The sequence below is a fragment of the Taudactylus pleione genome, unplaced genomic scaffold, assembly GCF_031769625.1.
Source record: "Taudactylus pleione unplaced genomic scaffold, aTauple2 ptg000004l, whole genome shotgun sequence".
Taxonomy (NCBI): domain Eukaryota; kingdom Metazoa; phylum Chordata; class Amphibia; order Anura; family Myobatrachidae; genus Taudactylus; species Taudactylus pleione.
The window spans coordinates 5,322,456-5,342,592 of NW_028284407.1; the positions used below are offsets into that span (position 1 = coordinate 5,322,456).

At 44.5% G+C, this 20,137-nt stretch overlaps 1 protein-coding gene across 4 annotated transcripts in view; it reads right to left on the reverse strand.

Moving 5' to 3' along the window:
* The window catches only part of LOC148543364 (dynein axonemal heavy chain 11-like), a 361,950-nt gene that overhangs the window by 82,818 nt on the left and 258,995 nt on the right, over positions 1 to 20,137 (reverse strand). For all 4 annotated transcript variants that reach the window (XM_088472011.1, XM_088472001.1, XM_088472021.1 and 1 more), the window contains 3 exons: positions 14,865 to 15,035; positions 6,849 to 6,971; positions 4,532 to 4,725 (listed from right to left, as the gene is read on the reverse strand). In XM_088472011.1, coding sequence (XP_088328137.1) covers positions 4,532 to 4,725; positions 6,849 to 6,971; positions 14,865 to 15,035 — 488 coding nt within the window. The remainder of the gene's footprint in view (positions 1 to 4,531; positions 4,726 to 6,848; positions 6,972 to 14,864; positions 15,036 to 20,137) is intronic.

Consider the following 20,137-nt stretch of genomic DNA (forward strand, 5'->3'; position numbering starts at 1 on the left):
AAGTCTGGAACGCATACACATCACCAGACGCTGGGTTTCATCCCTGGTGATGCTCTGCCAGGCCTCTACTGCAAATGTCTTTAGTTCCTACTTGTTCTTGGGGCATTTTCCCTTCAGTTTTGTCTTCATCAAGTGAAATGCATGCTCAATCGGATTCAGGTCAGGGGATTGACTTGGCCATTGCATAACACTCCACTTTTTAGCCTTAAAAAACTCTCTGGTTGCTTTTGTAGTATGCTTCGGGTCATTGTCCATCTGCACTGTGAAGCGCTGTCCAATGGGTTCTGAAGCATTTGACTGAATATGAGCATATAATATTGCCTGAAACACTTCAGAATTCATTCTGCTGCTTTTGTCAGCAGTCACATCATCAATAAATACAAGGGAACCAGTTCCATTGGCAACCATAAATGCCCACGCCATGACACTACCACCACCATGCTTCACTGATGAGGTGGTATGTTTTGGATCATGAGCAGTTCCTTTCCTTCTCTTCTCTTCCCATCACTCTGGTACAAGTTGATCTTTGTCTCATCTGTCAATAGGATGTTGTTCCAGAACTGTAATGGCTTTTTTAGATGTTGTTTGGCAAACTCTAATCTGGTCTTCCTGTTTTTGTGGCTCACCAATGGTTTGCATCTTGTGGTGAACCCTCTATATTCACTCTTGTGAAGTCTTGTCTTGATTGTTGACTTTGACACATATACATCTACCTCCTGGAGAGTGTTCTTGATTTGGCCAACTGTTGTGAAGGGGTTTTTCTTCACCAGGGAAATAATTTTTTGTCATCCACCACAGTTGTTTTCCGTGGTCTTCCAGGTCTTTTGGTGTTGCTGAGCTCTCCAGTGCGTTCTTTCTTTTTAAGAATGTTACAAACAGTTGATTTGGCCACACCTAATGTTTTTGCTATCTCTGATGGGTTTGTTTTGATTTTTCAGCCTAATGATGGCTTGCTTCACTGATAGTGACAGCTTTTTGGATCTCATATTGAGAGTTGACAGCAACTGATTCCAAATGCAAATGTCACACCTAGAATCAACTCCAGACCTTTTACCTGCTTAATTGATAATGAAATAACGAGGGAATAGCCCACATCGCTCCATGAAATAGCTTTTGAGTTGATAGTCCCATTACTTTTGGCCCCTTAAAAAGTGGGAGGCACATATTGAAACTGTTGTAATTCCTACACCGTTCACCCGATTTGGATGTAATTACCCTCAAATTAAATCTGAAAGTCTGCAGTTAAAGCACATCTTGTTTGTTTCATTTCAAAACCATTTTGGTGGTGAATAGAGGCCAAAATCTGAAAATTCTGTCAATATCCCAATATTTATGGACCTGACTGTATATATATATATGTGTGTGTGTCTATATATATATATATATATATATGTAAGACAAAAGGTGAAAGCACAGCGCCTCATAGTGTAATAATTTTGTTTATGTGGATGTTTAAGGAAAAATAATCAAATGCCCGTACCAGATGGGTTATATATATATGTGCATATAACCAAACACTCTTGGAACTCCGTATTAGGGTTCTTCCGCTCTTTAACTGGCACCAATATCACATATGTTCAGAATTCAGAGGGAATATATAGAGAAAAGGAAAAATACTCTCATGGTGTAGTATTAACACAATTTTATTACATACACCCTCCAAATAAACCCCTGGATAAAATCACAATTACATAAAAAATTCTTTCAGATTTGCTTATCTTAAGGGCCAATGCCCTTCTGGAGAAAAGTGCTGGCGTCACACGTCACCCCGTCCTCAACGTGTTTCGTCTCTTACGCTCTCTAGGCTGGACTTCGTCAGAGGGATGTCACTAGGTGATATTGTCTCCTATTTATACCCCTTAGATGTTAATTAGAATGGCCTTATGCGGTATTTCCGGTGCCGCCATTATTATCTGACCTGCGCATGCGCGGGGACCAAATCCCGCTATACTTTTCAGACGCCATTTTGGAAACTGGCGTGCAGCACCAAAAACAATGGGTGCCACCATTTTAGATGTTGGCGCGTGTGGATGTTACTAATCCACACCCGTCCTCGCTATATACTTCCTGTTGTCCACTACGCTCCGTTAGAGCTGTCCCGCATTCTCCTAAGGTAATCCTATCGGCATGATTCCGGGCAATTACCCGGTATTTATACCTAAACAAAGTCATCTGACTATCTCCGGTGGCCATTTTCTAGTAGACCTTATCATTATTAGTACATATGTTATGATATAAACACTTATATTTTCACGTTCCGTGGTATATATATTTAGAGACAATAATACTAGGGTTCTAAAATGAAATTACCAACTCAATCTAAAAATACTATCATAGTACATTAAAAAATGATAACGCCTATATATATACACAATGTCACAAATATAAAATATATATTCATAAAAATGGCAATTAAAATTTCTCCATAAATATAACATAAAAACAATACCTTCCCAACTTTTTATGAGGAGGGGACACACATATTGATTACAAAAATGGTGCAATTTCAAAAGATTCATTTAGACCATGTGGAACCATTGTATTTAACGTATATATCCAATACATCTCTTTTTGCGAGAGTTTTTTCTCTCTATCTCCTCCTCTCTCTCCCAATTGTACCAATTCGATCGCTTTGAAGGTTAAACCTATAGGATCTGCATTATGATGTTTCATAAAATGCTTAGGTACAGAGTGGTTGTCCAACTTGTTTTTAATACTACGAACGTGCTCCTGTATTCTTATTTTAAGATTTATTTGAGTTTTTCCTATATACTTTAAATGACAGGGGCATTCAAGTTGATATATGACCCATGAAGTTGAACAATTCATTAGGTCCTTTATTTTAAAAAAGTGGGAATCATTAAAATTATAAAACTTATTTGTGACTTTGCTTGTGTATTTGCATATATTACACGTGTTACATTTATAAAAACCTTTTGTGCCTTGTAACCATGGTTTTTTATTTTCACCCAGTGGTCTCAAAAGGCTTGGAGCTAGTTGATCTTTTAAATTCTTTGCTTTTCTAAATGTTATACAAGGTTTTTCTGGTAGAATGGAATTTAATATGCTGTCAGATTTAAGTACCCCCCCCAATGTTTACTAAAGGCTTTCCTAATTTCCTTATCCTTACTGCTGAAATCAGTTACAAATACCATCTTATTGAAATCTTGTTCTTTAGGTTTATATCGTAAGAGTTCATCCCTATTTCTTGCACTGGCTCTGCTGGAGGGGTGTATGTAATAAAATTGTGTTAATACTACACCATGAGAGTATTTTTCCTTTTCTCTATATATTCCCTCTGAATTCTGAACAATTGTGATATTGGTGCCAGTTAAAGAGCGGAAGAACCCTAATACGGAGTTCCAAGAGTGTTTGGTTATATGCACATATATATAACCCATCTGGTACGGGCATTTGATTATTTTTCTTGAAACATCCACATAAACAAAATGATTACACTATGAGGCGCTGTGTTTTCACCTTTTGTCTTACATAAAAACACTTGGGACAGTGCAACGACGGTCCTTCTGGAGAACATCTAGCTGCCACCAGTTTCTGGGAAGTGTATTTGTGGAGGACTTTCTATTAAAGCATTTGGACATTCAGAGTGTAGCGGGTGTAGCGCTTTGTGTAGTACCTATCTATATATATATATATATATATATATATATATGTGTGTATATGTAGACAAGGGAGGGAGTTGATATTAGAGCGACTAATTTGCTAAAAATTGTGTCAACGTGAATAAATAATTTATATAAATATAGTGATAAGACAATAAGATTAAATAAAAAACAAATTTATTATAGACACTGAGTAAGGGACCTCAGAGATAAAAAGGTTTCTCTTAATCACACATATATAAAAATAAACAAGAAAGTATAAAATCCAGAGGCATTTCATACATATATAGATAAAAATATAAAATCAAGAGGCATTTCGTACAACAGTAATCAGATGGAGATAAAATTTTAAACTAAATAAATAAAGAATAAATATAGCAGCTTATCTGATACAACGAGAGAGATTGTTTTCAGAGTTCATGAGGCATAGGTCAGACACTCCCAACGCATTTCGTCTTTAGACTTCATCAAAGGGATACTGTGTTAGTGAAGTGGACTGCTATTTATACCCCACTGAGAGTTATATATATATATATATATATATATATATATATATATATATATACACACATCAGGCAGGCAGCCCGATGTATGTGTGTGTGTGTGTGTATGTGTGCATGTGTATATTATTATTATATATATGTGCATGTGTGTTTGTGTATATATGTATATATATATATATATATATATATATATATACACACACACACAACTTTATTGATAGGGGCCTCCACACGTTTGTTGCCAAGGAGCCCCCACAGACCTTAATCCGGCCCTGAACTTGGCACATATGCTACCGGCACTGCAATGGAGATACTTCCTTTGATCATATGCGTGTAAATACGCTATTTTTTAAAATATAATTATGACAAATATAATATTATACTATACAAGTTACTAGTATATACCTGATAGCGTACGTCATCCGGTCAGGTCTCAGTGCGCGCATCATAATCATTTTCTGTAGGGAGCTCTTGCTCTTCCATTCTTGTGGAAGACGTTCTCTTTCCGGACATTCAGATTCAATCACCCTTTTCCAGCGCTTAGGAGAACCTTCAATGTCTCTGTCTAGTCCTCGGAATTCATCCATAAAGCTCATTGTCTATACAAAAAATACATAGTTTGGATATCTTTATGGTCTGATCTCCTGTAGGCTACCAAGCAACAACTGTTGGATAGACTCTCTTATATATTCTATATCAGTGGTTCTCAAACTGGGTGCAGTGGCTCCATGGGGTGCCACGATACACTTGCAGCGGTGCCAGGGGTTGGTGGTCCAGGACCAAATGAAACTCTTTATGATCCATGTGTTGGCAAAACAAGTGCTGGTGGTTGCCAATCATAAAATAAGTAGACAAGCAGAAGTGCAGCCTTGTCCACCACCACATAACCGAAACTCAGGATGACATTTAAGCACAATTTACTTAAATAATGTTTGATAACTTTCTCAATAAGAAACTTTTTGCCTAGGGGTGGCATTAACAAAATGCTAATAATCCAGGGCTCTCTGATTCAAAAAGGTTTGGGAACTGCTGTTCTTTATAATTGAAGAGAATGTATTATGGATTTGGATGGGTGCAAATTAAAGTCTTTGGGTTGGGCACCAAAACACTTTGGTAAATCATGTTAAAGACCAACGGTGGCCAAACCGTGGCTCTCAAGCCGCATGTGGTTCTTCCATTCGTCTGATGTGGCTCCCCTGACTGAAACAGACTGCCTCCTCGAATAGGAGTGCAGCTGTTCAGAGGAGGCTTGTCCTTTGTAGCAGTCTGCTGCGCTCCAGAGGCGTAAGGCGGAGTGACATGATGACATCACGCCGCAAACAGGAGGCAGAGCTCAACTTGTGACTGAACATGCAGCCACAAGGAGGATGACGCCAGACAGTCCACAGCAAGGTAAGAGCAGTTTTTTTTTGTTTAATTTATAATTTTGGTTTATTTGTGATGTGGGGCTGGAGTGGCACGTGGAGTGGGAGGAAGTGTGGGGTAGAGTGGCTGGAGTGGCCCATATAGGGGCTGAAGTGGCACATGAGGTGCTGCTGTTATAACACATGAGGGGCTTCTGGAGTGACAAATGGGGGGCTGGAGTGAAAAATGAGGGACTGCTGTAGTGACACATGGGTGGAGTGACACATGGAGGGGCTGCTGTTGTGACACATGACGGGCTGCTAGAGTGACAAATGGGGGGCTGGAGTGACACGAGTGACTGCTGGAGTGACACATGAATGGCTGCCGGAGTAACAAATGGGGGATGGAGTGACACATGAGGGACTGCTGAAGTGACACATGAGGGGCTGCTGAAGTGATACATGGAGGGCTGGAGTGACACATAGGGGCTGGATTGTATTATGTGAATTTATTTTTTTTTCAATGTATTTTATGTGGATGTGGCTTTTATAATGTATTTTATATGGGTGTGCCTTTTTTCAGTGTATTTTATGTGGAAGTGGCTTTTTCAGTGTATTTTATGTGGATGTGGCTTTTTCAATTTTTCTTTTCCTTTAACAGTTACCTCAAAGTAAAAACATAAAAAAATGTATTATTTTGAAAATTTGATTATGTAAATGATGTATTATTTATGGTTTCCTGACTTAAAATGGGGGTGTGACACGAGATCACACTCCTACAAACATCATACCAGGGTGTGGCCTAGCAGGGACAGGGCCACTCCGCCCTTTTTTTTGCACCCCTTCAGCATGCACATGATCTTGGCTCTATGGCATACCTACAGATATTTTTGGGCTCTTTGTCTCTGACAGGTTGGCCACCCATATTATAGGCAATTTCCTAATAAAATGGTAGTTTTTATTCTCATGAAAATCTCAGCATCTCTTTTCCATGCAGGGGCATATTTATAATGGGTGCAGGGTGTGCGGTGCACACTGACCTCTGGGTCCAGGGGAGGGCCCGCATCGCACACCCTGCACCCATACTTTTTTTTGTTGTTGATACTTACCTCTCCGATGTCCCACAGTAGTGCTACAGAAAACGCCTGGAAAATGGCAGCCACGGACGTTTTCCCAGCGTTTTGGGCATGTGCAGGAGGAAATCACCAAGAAAATGGCTGCCTGGGGTCTACCGCTGCTGTCAGTTTGCTTATGGCTACCGTAGAGAGAGGAGGGGGCCCTGGACGGTGAGTGAACACGGGCCCCCTCCTCTCGTAATACGCCCCTGCTTCCATGGAAGATTTGCATTGTGAGGTTCTGCAGTGACGAAAGGAACCTACCTTAATAGCGCTCCACGTCGAATTCGAAAGAAAGTCCAATGGACTATTATAAATATGGTCAATATTGAAGCGAAGTAAGAAGTCCAGTTCCTGAGCAGATATTTCTTTGTTCATTATCAAAAGCTGAAAGAGTAAAATAAAGTGTAGTTAGATATCTGAAATGTGGTGTGTAAGGCTGTCACATTACTGACGTGATTGCATACATTACAGAGAGCCTCTTGTCTACTACATGGGATCAGCTGGAGGGTGAGCACAGAGTTCACATTGTCAGAACAGAGGCTGCCACTATGATGACATGCAAGGATGTAATGTATTCTCTATGGGAATTGCTTCAGTAACTTACACGAAACAATACTTTAGGTTGTAGCGTATGTTCAGATGGGAGTGGAATTAAATCACAAACATCATATTTAACATGAGACATTGTATGAATCTAATCTTCACTTTTCATCTAACTCAGGGCTCTATTCATTATGATAAATATACCCCTGTGATGATTAAGAAGTGCATTCACTGCAAGATCAATCCAAGTATCAGAGGCATTCACCATGCCTCCTACACTTAATTATCACTTCCGAAAAGCTGCTCATTTTGCGGGGACAGCTTTACGGAAATACCCAAGGGTACTGTTCTCCTGCTGCTTGGACTCTTCGAAGCCTGTCTTGAAACTACACATGTGCAGCTTGAAGATAGGCTGTGAAGAGACTGTAAAGTGAAGCAGCAGGAGAAAACAGAAGATGGAGGACCCAGGGACTTCCACTTTTATGGCTGAAGTACTTGGTTTGTTTGGACTCCCACAAAACAAGTTCCCGATTGGCTTAAGGCAGCTAACTGTGTTGTTAATCCTCATCAGAAAGATCTCATCTTCCTCACCCTCATCAGTGTTAATATCATCATCACCACACAATATTAGACCACCCCTACTGGAATCCACCATTAAAGTCTCTGTACATTGATGTAATTGGTGGGAAAGAGCTTGCTCATGGAATTTGTAGTTTATTTTTATGAACATCAGCTTTTCTACATTTTTAGGAAATAGCCTTCTGTACCGCTCGCAAGGTTCCGGCTGTGCTAAACACTGGAGGGTGGGCAGCTTAAGTAAAGCAAAGCTATTTCACTCTGGTGTACCGACTTGACTCATCCCCATCACCAGTGGGTCTCTGGGAAAAGGTTGTTTTTTTACTGGCAGCAGCACTCGCAGGAGAAACTGAATCAGGAGACTTTGCTGTGTCATATGCCACTTGAGCTGACAACTTGCTCACAAGGAGGTCTTTGATCTGTGTCAGTTGGAAAGAAAGACATTACATATGCCTAGAAATCTAGGATCAAGCATGGTTTCCAAAATGTAGTGATCTGATTGCAAGATCTTGACAAACCTTTGGTTCTGACATAGCAAATACAGAACTTAGGACCTGATTCAGACCTGCTTGCTAGGATGCGATCGTTCATAGCTGGCCGATATTTGCATTCTGCGCATGCGTATGCTTCACAATGCGCATGCATGAACCACTGCAACAGATCGGGAAGCGCTCGCTCGCCCAGCATAGACAGCCCAGTTGAATGAGTGGCAGAAGAGGCCACTAGAAACGGGGGAGTGGAGGTGCGAACGCAGACATGCCTGTGTGTTTCAACACCGTTTCATAGGTCTGCATAATTAACAGGCAGCGTCATTGTACACGTCACGTGGTTGTATTTCACACTCAAGTGATCGAAGTGCTTGCAGCCAGGTATAGTCAACCGCAAGCGTTGCGAGCATATCCGATGGTGCTCGATGTACCAATTTTTTCATGCTCATCCAGGAGATGACGTGCGCAAGTGGGCATCTTATGAATGGCTGGTGGGCGTCTGCATACACAAAGTGATCGCTCGCCAAGACATAGTGTGTGTGCTAATGCCTTGCCGTGCGATCGCCTGCCTTGCTGGGCGTGTGCTGGATTTGCATACACTGGGAGCGAGTGACCACATCTATCGAGCAGCTCTGTATACCCCTGATACCGAGGGCGACCACTGACTCACATTGTACATGTTTGGCTCATGTCATACAGTGCTTATGCAGATCATTATATAGTTTACTGACAGACAGGAACAGGAAATTAATGGGACACACATTAGAAACTAGTTTTTGGGTCATTTGTTTGCATTTTTGAAATATGCAACTTCAATTACTACTGCTTATTGTATCCAGGATAAGTGACATATGTCAGTAGTGTTCATGTAGGGCAGAGATTCCCAAATGTTTTTGAATCACAGCATCATATAGTAGCAGAATTTTTTTTATGGCGCCTCTGGGCTAAAAGTTTCTTATTGAGAAATTCTGAAAAAAATATAAATTGAAGTAAATTGGGCTTATATGTCATCTTTAGGGTCAGTTATGTGATGGTGGACAGGGTTGCGCTTCTGTTTGTCCACATATTTTATGATTGGCTGCCACCAGCTCTGGACCATAAATAAATTGATTTGGTTATGGACCACTAACCCCAAAGTGCCATGGCCCCTTGTTTGGGAACCACTGACTTAGGGGTAAAAAAAATCGCCAGAATTGTTGCTTGTAGTATGTTGGCTGGGACGCATTCATGATACGGGAAGGAATGCAGAGGCTTGTTTCATATAGAAAATAAGTTAGCAATTATTTTATGCCAATTTGGTATAAACCTGCTGACAGAGATTATTAGGTGACATGTCAAGATTTCTGAGACTTTACCAATATCTTACATTTCTTGGGCAATGACTTTTAGTGGCGTTATAAAGAACTATAGGTATATAAAAATGTGTTCAAGGAAGACTTTCCTTACATTCTGAAACAGGGCATGCTAAACCAGCGCTTAAATCAGGGGCAAATCTATAATGGGTGCAGGGTGTGCAGGGAACACGGGCCCTTGGGTCCAGGGGGGCCCCGCACCGCACACCCTGCACCCATAATAATACTTACCTCTCCGGAGTCCCACGTCGGCGCGGGCGTCCGGCGCTGTAAAACGACTGGGAAATGGCCATTTTCCCGTCGTTTCCGCATGCGCAGTACAGGGAAAATGGCCGCCGTGGCCATTTTCCCAGTGACCTGTGCATACACTATAGACTCTGGGCACACTCTAGTGCCCAGAGTCTATAACTCCGGCGCTGGCCACGCACAGCTCAGTGCGCTGCCGGGTGGAGAGGAGGGGGCCTGTGTCAGAGACTGCACACGGGCCCCCTCCTCTCTAGAAACGCCCCTGGCTTAAATTGCTGAACATTGAAACACCATCATATTGCTTATGATCTTACCAGATAAGACAAGTACTGTTTTCCCTTATCTGGTATTTATTTTATAGGGAAGCAGGGCAGGAGAAACTGCAGAGAGGTAGGGAGTTAACTGTATAAACTACCTGTCTCCCATAGAAATGACTCTACACAAAGGGCCTGATTCACTACGGATCGCAATATTGTGTACGCACGCAATTCAACTGCGATAGCAAGCTAGTCCACTGCGATCGCAATGCAAACTCAGCACAATATAAGGACGCCCACTTTACCTTAAACACATCTGTAATGTTTAGTAGAATATCGAAACCATCGGTACAACCGAGTACCATCGCAGCCTCACGCACCCTTGCACCTCCCCCCAATGGCACTTCGTTTCAATCACTCTGCGATGGGTCTGCGCAGCCATTGCGATCGCAGCCCCGATAGCAGTGACCGGTTCACGCACTGTGATGCATGCGCAGAACGCAACAATCGTCCGATGGCGTGCGTATTAGTAACTGTGGTCCTTGCTGAATCAGGCCCAAAGACAGAACATAAAATCAGACAATATTTTCCTATTTACATTTTATACAACCTATAAAGAACCATTTGAGGCTAATTTCTCTTTGAACCTTTGGTGGGTTTTATAGAACTGGTACTGATAGAAATCCGGTGTTTAAGTCTGGAACAGCCAAGACTGATCTTCGTTATATGTGGCAGTAAATGTAATGAGTTGTATTAAGATCATTGCATCCAGAGAACTGTTGAGCAGTTTTTGGATGCATTTCGTGAGCTTTGATGTTTAAGAGAACCAGCTTTGGAAAGTGTTCATCCAGAGTTTACAACAAGCCAAAAGACTTGTTTAATCAAAAAAATGATGTGTGACTTTGCATCAAAGGACTGATGGACCAAGAATGGCTCCTGTCCATTTTTACTGCTATACTAAAGTTAATAAAAAGAAGATTTTGGATGTCTAACGTAATACATGTTGGAGAGCATGTTTCTGCTAACTGGGTTCTGTTCTTGGCCTGACATCTGGATTTTACTATAAAGTATTATTGAAATTGGCATTAGTCACCAATGCTATCTTGTTTGCAAAGTATTCGTTTTGAGTGTCTTTTTAATACATTCCCTAAAGTCTTAATCTAATAAAACGAAAAAGAGGTATCGCTGGCAAAAAACGAAGAACAACAAATTAAAATCGAACTAACAAATATGCTGTCATTTAATAGGAAACAGCAGATTTTAATGACATCGCTGGACGTTCTGCGTCTGCTTTCACTAGACAGGTTGTTCTGCAGCCACAAAGCTTATGCTGAATAGTTAGGAAAAATGACCTGAGTAAATGTATTTGATGTTAGATTTTCTTATTGATTTCCCCCTGTAACGCTACTGAGACTGAATAGTTCTGCCAGGAGCTGTGGACCATCACACTGATCTGCAGTGAGCAGCAGAGGGCATATAGTTGACAGCATTTTAAAATCATTTAAAGGGACATTTCGCTTCTGGGCAAGTGTCTCTAAATACATCATGCGCAGTTGTGTCTACTGCGATCTCATTCATCATAATATCACAACTGACAGATTAACTGAACTTGGTTGTTATGTAATTCTTTTTGCCCCTTCAATAAATGTCAAATGTCCAGAGAAAATAGATAATGAAATGGATAGAGAGAATCTATTATATAACTAGTTAAGGCCATGTGTCTAGAGCAGACTCAGTATAGAGCTGCAGGGAGGTCCCACCCCCTCCCTTCCCTCACAGCTCTCACTGGCTGCCTGGACACAGCCTCTCCTCTCCCACAGCAAACTGGCAGTTTGGAGTATGCGTCATCTGTCTGCCCCAGGTAAACAGTAACCACGAGCTTATGGGAACATAACCTGGCTGCTGTGTAGCTGATAATCGAGCTCACCACCACACACATATATACTCGTATATGACCTGTCCCTAGATCTGTCATATGACTCATGTTGATCCTGCACCAACTGTGAGACCACACCCACTGACACCTGATCTGGGGTGGAGCAATATAAAGGCACACCCATACCCACCTTTCTGAGATGTTTTCTGGAAATCCCCGCACACTGAGACATGAATGCTCATCACCAGGTAGCTCCGCCTCCCAGTCCTGCAGGTTTACTTTATATCGCCCTGTGCATTGCTATGAGACAGCAGTATGGAGCTTATGCCATCTGCCCGCAGCTTTAGAAAGTGAACCTATCGGTGACTGGAGGAGGGTGAGGGCGATATCATCAGTTTGCTACGGGGGGGGGCGGTGTGATGAAAAGTGGGTGAGAGAAAGAGAGAGACACCTGGGGAAGAGAGAAAGATAAACACGTGGGAGAGAGAGGGAGGGACATGTGGGGGAAAGAGAGAGATGTGGGAGAGAAAGAGAGACATGCAGAAATTGGGAAATATAGAAAAAACACCCACCCTACAAAATAACTAGTGACCCAGCAAATCACGGGTCCAAAACACTAGTACATAATAATAGAATAGATAATAATATGTGAGAATAACATTGAGATCAACATTTTGTAGAATAAGGGCCCTCATTCAGAGCCGTACGCTCTGAGCAGAGCGCACGCTCTGAATGAGGGCCGCCCTCCATAATTATGGAGCGTCCTCCTGGACGCTCGTATAGCTGTGGGTCACCACCCACAGCCTATACGAGCGTGCAGTGTGATGGCCGCGATGGTCTTGACCATCGCGACCATCGCCACTGCGAGCCGGAGCCTGCGGTTGAGTTTTTCAACCGCAAGGCCCGGAGTGATTTTGGCTCTATCAGAGCCAAAATCACTCCCACTGACATCACCAAAGGGGGCGTGCTGTCAATCAACATCGACAACACGCCCCCTTTGATCAGACACAACGAGCGAAGGAAAGTCCTTCGCTCGTCGCGTCTGGCGCATGCGCACGACGGAGCTCCCGCCATCGTGCGCATGTGCAGTGCACAACATCGACCCACTTGCGAGCGGACAGCCGCTTGCGTGTGGGTCTGAATCAGGCCCAAGGTACGATCTGTACCACCGACTTCAAAGATCTCTTTCAGTGAAGTCATCCTGCCACATCTCTGCACAGGCAAAGATGACAATATCGCGCAAGTTGGTCTGCATGTATGGGCGATCATAGATATTGTTATCGTGCATGCAGGAAGGCGCATCATTGGTCGTTCACTGCAATAGAAATGAACGATATATCGTTGAACGATATTGTTATCGTTCATAGATATCATACTGTATAACATGGTGATAAGAGAATATACTTTATGATTTCATAGATCTAAAACATCCTTGCATCCATAGTGCCTTTCTCGATGTTTTCCCTTAGAGCCTATCTCTCCATTTTGATACTACAACATATTCAACCATGTGGTATTGATCCTTGTGTCTATTTAGGACAGAGCAGTTGGAAATACTGTTTTTTTTTATATTAACATTACCTATATATTGTGGATAGTGCTGACTTTAAAGTACCTTTGGTGTATCTTTGTATAAAATGACTGCTCAGTATGGAAAAATAGACACATCTCGGGCAAAATGTTTAAGTTAGGATCAGTTGGCATCTAAGACATTAGGTCTACAGTGAATACGTCGACATTCACAATTGTCAACGTGGTTAAAATGTTGACAATTAACACATCGACACCAGAATGTTGACAGAGTTTTCCTCTTATTTTAGCCTGACTCTATACATACCCCTAAACCTATCCCTAACCCTAAAAATAACACATTAATGTATTGTCGACGTTCTGGTGTAGACATGTTAAATATCAACATTAAAAACATGTTGACATTTTTACCATGTCGACATTTGTACATGTCTACCTAAAGTCCATGTCCACATTAGACTGTTAACATTCGGAACTTGTCGACATTCTGACTAGGAACCCCTTTCTTATTTATTTTAGTAGGACAGTTTTCTAGGGTGTACAAATGGGCATTTTATGTGAAGATTGAGATTTAAATACAGAATTATCCCATTTCTGTGCTCTCAAAATTCAGTAAAGGATTTTCCAGGACGTGGAACCATTTTAAATTAAAATAAGCCCCGATTTCTCAATCAAACCATTGGTCTCTTACCTACTATAATTTATGGAGGATAATGCTTGTTAGTTAGCGTTATGTATGGCGGGACTAGTTTTAGAAATTGGGGTATATTTACTAAAAAGTAGGTTTTTAGATTTGGAGATGTTACCATAGCAACCAATCAGATTCTAGCTATAATTTCTAGAAGGTGATAGATAAATTTTAAGTGGAATCTGATTGGTTGCTATGGGTAAAATCTCCACTTCTAAAAATACGTATTTTAGTAAATATACCCCCATAGAGTCTAATTTAAAAGTCAGTCATTATTCATTATTAAACAAAAGAGTGTCAGCTCAGTAGCCTAAAAGTTAGGAACCAACGAGAAGCAACAGACCTTAAAGACGGAACGGGGCTTATTATGCTACTGTCTGATTTCTTTTTTTTTTACTGACTACAATTACATTTTTGCAAAATCTTAATATAAACAAAATAAAACAGTAGGTTTAGGACAACAGGTTTTTTTCTCTACCAATTCCATTGACTATAGTATTAAATAAAAAAAAAAAAAGAATTTTAAAACCAGTATTTTCTCTTGGTGCATTTTTTCATTTACAATATTATATTAAATAGTAATAATAATAGTGTGATTCAAACTAAATAGTACTGGTTGGAACACTCGTATAATAACATTTTAGCTATTTTAAGTTTTTTGTTTTATTTTTGCGCCCAATTGGATACCATATAAACTAGTGTAGTGTACAACTGACCCTACCTGGAAAGCTAACTGGGCCGTGAAGGTTATTTTATCTCTTTCAAACAGTCCTCTGCTGATGTATATAAATGTGGAGTATGTCACGCAGTCAATGAGGTTATTCACTCTCAATCGGACATCATCAGATGGTTCTGCTTGCTGCACAGCCTTGTGAAACACGATATTAAATGCCTGCACATGAGAAATTAATTCAGATTATGCCAATTAACAGTGAGGATCAGAGCAAGACAACTCTTAATGGCGCCACAATTAACTCTCCAGTGCCGGTGCAAGATCTTTCTCAGTACAACCAAGCCCTCACTCTTTCCAAATGACCAGGAATAATTGGTGTAAATCTTGTGATGCCCTATCGACTCAGCAGTGATCAAATCATTGACCGCCTTAGTCAGTGCTGAATCTGTGGAGTGTTGGGAATGAAAGCTGGACTAAAGTGAGTCCAATATGTTGTATGAGGCAAGATAGTGTGTGAGGTGAGTGTAGGCAAGTCTCTCCAGCAGCTTGGAGGGGCAAGGGAGCCGAGAGATGGTAATCTGAGAGAAAGAGAGTGTCTGGGAATTAAGACGTATAAAAATATGAGATATGGTAAGAACTTACCCTTGTTATCTCTATTTCTACGAAGTCCATAGGGTTCCACAGGATACCTTGGGGTATAGGTGTGACGTCAGTCGCAGGGCACCAAAGAGTTAAGCTTTCAGCCTCCCAGGATGCACTAGGTCCCCCTCCTATACCCCGCCCCCAGGCCAAGGCACCTCAGTTAGTTACCAAGCCATAGGCCGGAGGAGGAGAAGGAAGAGAGAGAACAAAGATCTGGACACATACAAGAATCACATTCTCACCAGAGGGAGACGGAAAACCGGTGACCAGAGCAAAGCCCATCTGCAGCACAGGTGCGACAGGGCGGGAGTCCTGTGGAACCCTATGGACTTCGTAGAAATAGAGATAACAAGGGTAAGTTCTTACCATATCTCATATTTTCTACTTCAGGGTCCATAGGGTATCCACAGGATACCTTGGGGATGTCCCAAAGCAGTATCCTTTAAGGGTGGGGACGCTCCTGTGCAGAAAGGAGAATCCGCCGCCCGAAGGAAGCATCCTGAGAGGCGAAGGTGTCAAACCTGTAATACCTCACGAAGGTATGGACAGAAGACCACGTAGCAGCCTTGCAGATCTGAACTGCCGAGGCACCACGTCAAGCTGCCCACGAAGGACCCACAGACCTAGTGGAATGAGCCTTCAGAGAAGGAGGGACCGGTAGGCCTTCATGAAGATAAGCTTCAGAAATAGCCATACGGATCCAGGCTGCCAAAGTTTGCTTTGAAGCAGGCCAACCCTTTTTACAGAAGCCATAGAGGACAACAAAGCGTCCGACTTCCTAAACAAAGAAGTGCGGTCCACATAAGTCCTTAAGGCCCGCACAACATCCAAAGAGGCCTCACCCACGGAAAGACCCGGTGAGTTAAAGGCCGGAACAACTATTTCCTCGTTAACCTGAAACTGGGAAACAACTTTGGGGAGAAACTCGGGCCGAGTGCGGAGCACTGCCCTGTTCCCATGAAAAAAACCAAGAAAGGGGGTCTACAAGAAAGAGCCCCTAACTCAGAAACACGTCTGGCTGAAGCAACGGCCAGAAGGAAAACAGTCTTAGCTGTTAGCCATTTAATATCCACTGAGCCCAGTGGTTCAAACGGCGGTCCTTGGAGAGTCCTCAGGACCACAGCCAAATCCCAAGGCGCCACAGGTGGAACAAAGGGCGGCTGAATACGGAGAACACCTTGCATAAAGGTGCGCACATCCGGGATTGTAGCAATCCTACGGTGAAACCAGACAGATAGGGCCGAAACCTGTACCTTCAAAGAAGCAAGGCGAAGCCCATGATCTAGTCCCGCTTGCAGGAAGGCGAGAATCCGAGACAGACGAAACTCCCGCGGTGCATAACCTCTCGGTCGACACCACTGGAAGAACGTATGCCACACGCGATGGTATATCCTCGCGGAAGACGGTTTCCGAGCTCGTAACATGGTACACAGCATAGAGCTGGCAAACCCCCAGGACCTCAGCATGGCCGTCTCAACAGCCACGCCGCCAAAGACAGCCGAGTCAGGTCCGGGTGAAGACAAGGACCCTGAGACAGAAGGTCCGGTCGTAGCGGCAACCGCAGAGGACTGTCCACGGACAGACCCTGAAGGTCTGAGAACCAGTGCCGTCTGGGCCACGCGGGAGCTATCAACAGGAGCGTCCCTCCTTCCTGTTTGAATTTCCGGATTACCCGTGGAAGAAGGGAGACCGGAGGGAACAGGTATGCGAACCTGAACGTCCACCGGACGGACAGAGCATCCACCAGAGACGCCCCTTCGTCTCTTGTGCGAGACCCGTACACCGGCAACTTGTTGTTGTGCCGGGACGCCATGAGGTCGATTTCTGGAAGACCCCACCTGTCCACCAGTAGTTGAAAAACGTCCGGGTGCAGGGACCACTCCCCTGGATGAACGTCCTGGCGACTTAGAAAGTCCGCCTCCCAATTTAGCACTCCCGGGATGAAGACCGCTGATATGGCCGGAAGATTGCGCTCCGCCCAAACCAGGATCCGAGAGACCTCTACGAGAGCCGCCCGACTGCGAGTTCCTCCTTGCCTGTTTATGTAGGCCACGGTGGTAGCATTGTCCGACTGGACCTGCACCGGGTGACCCTGGAGAAACCGCTGTGCCTGCAGGAGAGCATTGAAGACCGCACGGAGTTCCAAGATATTTATTGGAAGCTCCGCTTCTGTCGGTGTCCACCTGCCCTGGAACAAGTGTGGACCCGAAACTGCTCCCCAGCCTCGAAGACTGGCGTCCGTTGTCAACAGGACCCAATTTGGAACCCAGAACGGACGTCCCTTGTTGAGGTGGGTCATCTTTAACCACCACGCAAGGGACAGGCGAACCTCCGGGGTGAGCACAATCGTCTGGAACTTCAGAGACTGAGGCAGCCCGTTCCACTTGGACAGGATCAGGTGCTGCAGAGGTCTAGAGTGAAACTGGGCGTATTCCACCATGTCGAACACCGACACCATGGAGCCCAGTAACCTCATCGCCGAGTGTAAGGACACCCGGCGGCTGTGCAGACAACTGCGCACCCTTGACTGTAAAGCAGAGATCTTGTCCTCCGTCACGAAGATCCTTTGCTGTCCCGAGTCCAATAAGGCTCCAAGATGCAGAATCCTCCGAGACGGGATTAGAGTGGACTTCTGCCAGTTAATTAGCCAGCCGTGCCGTTGCAGCAGTGCAATGGTCAGGTCCAAGTGGTGTAACAGGAGCTCTGGAGATCCTGCCACCAATAACAGGTCGTCCAAGTACGGCAACATGCGGACTCCTTGCAGCCGCAGAGAAGCCGCCATGACCGCCATAGCGTCCTGTATGTCCAATGACACCATGTAGTCCCCAGGTTCCAGCGCCAGAATGATGGACCGTAGGGTCTCCATCCGAAACTTCGGGACCCGCAAAGACTTGTTGAGTGCTTTGAGGTTGAGAATCGGACGATATGACCCATTGGGTTTCTGTACCAAAAATAGATTTGAATAGAAACCCTGGCCCCTCTGGGAGAATGGAACAGGCACTATAACTCCAGCCTGGAGCATAGTGTGCAATACCTTCCGCAGCTCCGTAGCCTTGTTCCGGTCTGATGGTAGACCCGTGGTGAAGAATCGAGCCGGGGGTCTGTGCCGGAAGGAGAGGGCGTACCCGTGAGAGACCACCTCCAGAACCCAAGTGTCTGTCGTAGTGAACGACCAACACCGGGAGAACTGCAGCAGGCGGCCTCCCACCCTGGGATCCCCCAAGGGGAGACCCGGACCGTCAGGCCGCAGGCTTGTCATCTGGCTTGGGGGCCGGACGTCTGGTACTCCATGCCTGTTTCCGGGGCTTGCCCGATTTCTTAGGGCCAGCCTGTCGAGGAAACGACTGTGGTTTGGGCCTGCCCTGGGCCCTAGATGACCGAAAGGACGATGGTCCAGAACCAGAAGGAGCAGCGGCCGACGGGAGACAAGCAGATTTGGCTGCCGCCAGCGTGGCCACAATCTTATCCAGATCCGGACCGAAGAGAACTTCTCCGGTAAACGGCAACGCTTCCAGACCTTTCTTGGATCTGCGTCCGCCTTCCAGGATCGCAGCCACAAGGTGCGACGAGCAGCTACCGCTGCTGAAGAAATTCTAGACACCAGAGTACTAATGTCTAGAGCCGCCTCGTTGATGTAGGTGGCCGAATCACGGAGATTGCCAATCAACTCCGCTTGTTCGGCCGGACAGTCGGATTCAAAAGAAGCCTCTAATGAATCCGCCCAGCGCTCCATCGCTCTGGCAACCCAGCAAATGGCCATAGCCGGCCGTGCTGCCCCCCCTGCAAGGGAATAAGCGGACTTCAGGCAGATTTCTACCTTGCGGTCCGTAGCATCCTTAAGGGAGGACATGGATGGCATCGGCAATGTGGCACTACGGACAAGACGGGTCACGTGAGAATCCACCTGTGGAGGGGATTCACACTTAGCAAAATAATTATCCGCGAACGGATAAGCCACCGCCAGGCGTCTCTGCGGCTGGTATCTTTTGCCAGGTTGTTTCCACGCCTCCTCTAAATGGTCCACCAACTGACCCGAAAGAGGAAAGACTGTGGCATCGCCCTTCACATCTTTGAAAAAGGCATACTTAGATTTAGCCGCTGGGGGAACTTCGTCCTCAATCACCAAGGCTGTGCGGACCGCCCGAATAAGTCCAGGAATATATACTTTGGACTTAGCATCAGCGTCCTTAGTATGGAAAGGTTCCTGATCGTAAGGATCCAGAATCTCCCCATCATCAGACGTCCCTTCGTCATCCTCATAAGGAGCGGACAGAGACGCCACCGGCCTTTTATGAGGCCGCATCACAGACTCCCCTTGCAATACATCCGACAAGTGCTGTAAAGAACTCGTCAGGGAGTTAACCCACGCTGGCTCCTGAGAACCCGGGAGCGGGGAAATAGGGAGACTGTGGGGTACCACCAATTGTCGTGGGAACCCCTGCATGGGTGACAACACCACAGACTGCTGGGACAAACCCATCGGAGTAAACGCGGGCTGCGGAGCTAACTGGCCCACTAAAGCTGTTAACGCCTGAGCGAAACAAGCCCAGGGCGGCTCCTGTACCGGTGCTGTAACCGTAATAGGCCGCGCCATGGACAACACTGCCGGCAAAGGCCCTCCGCGCTACCCTCCCCCTCCGCTAACGGTACTTTGCACGTGGTACACTGTAGCCGGAGGG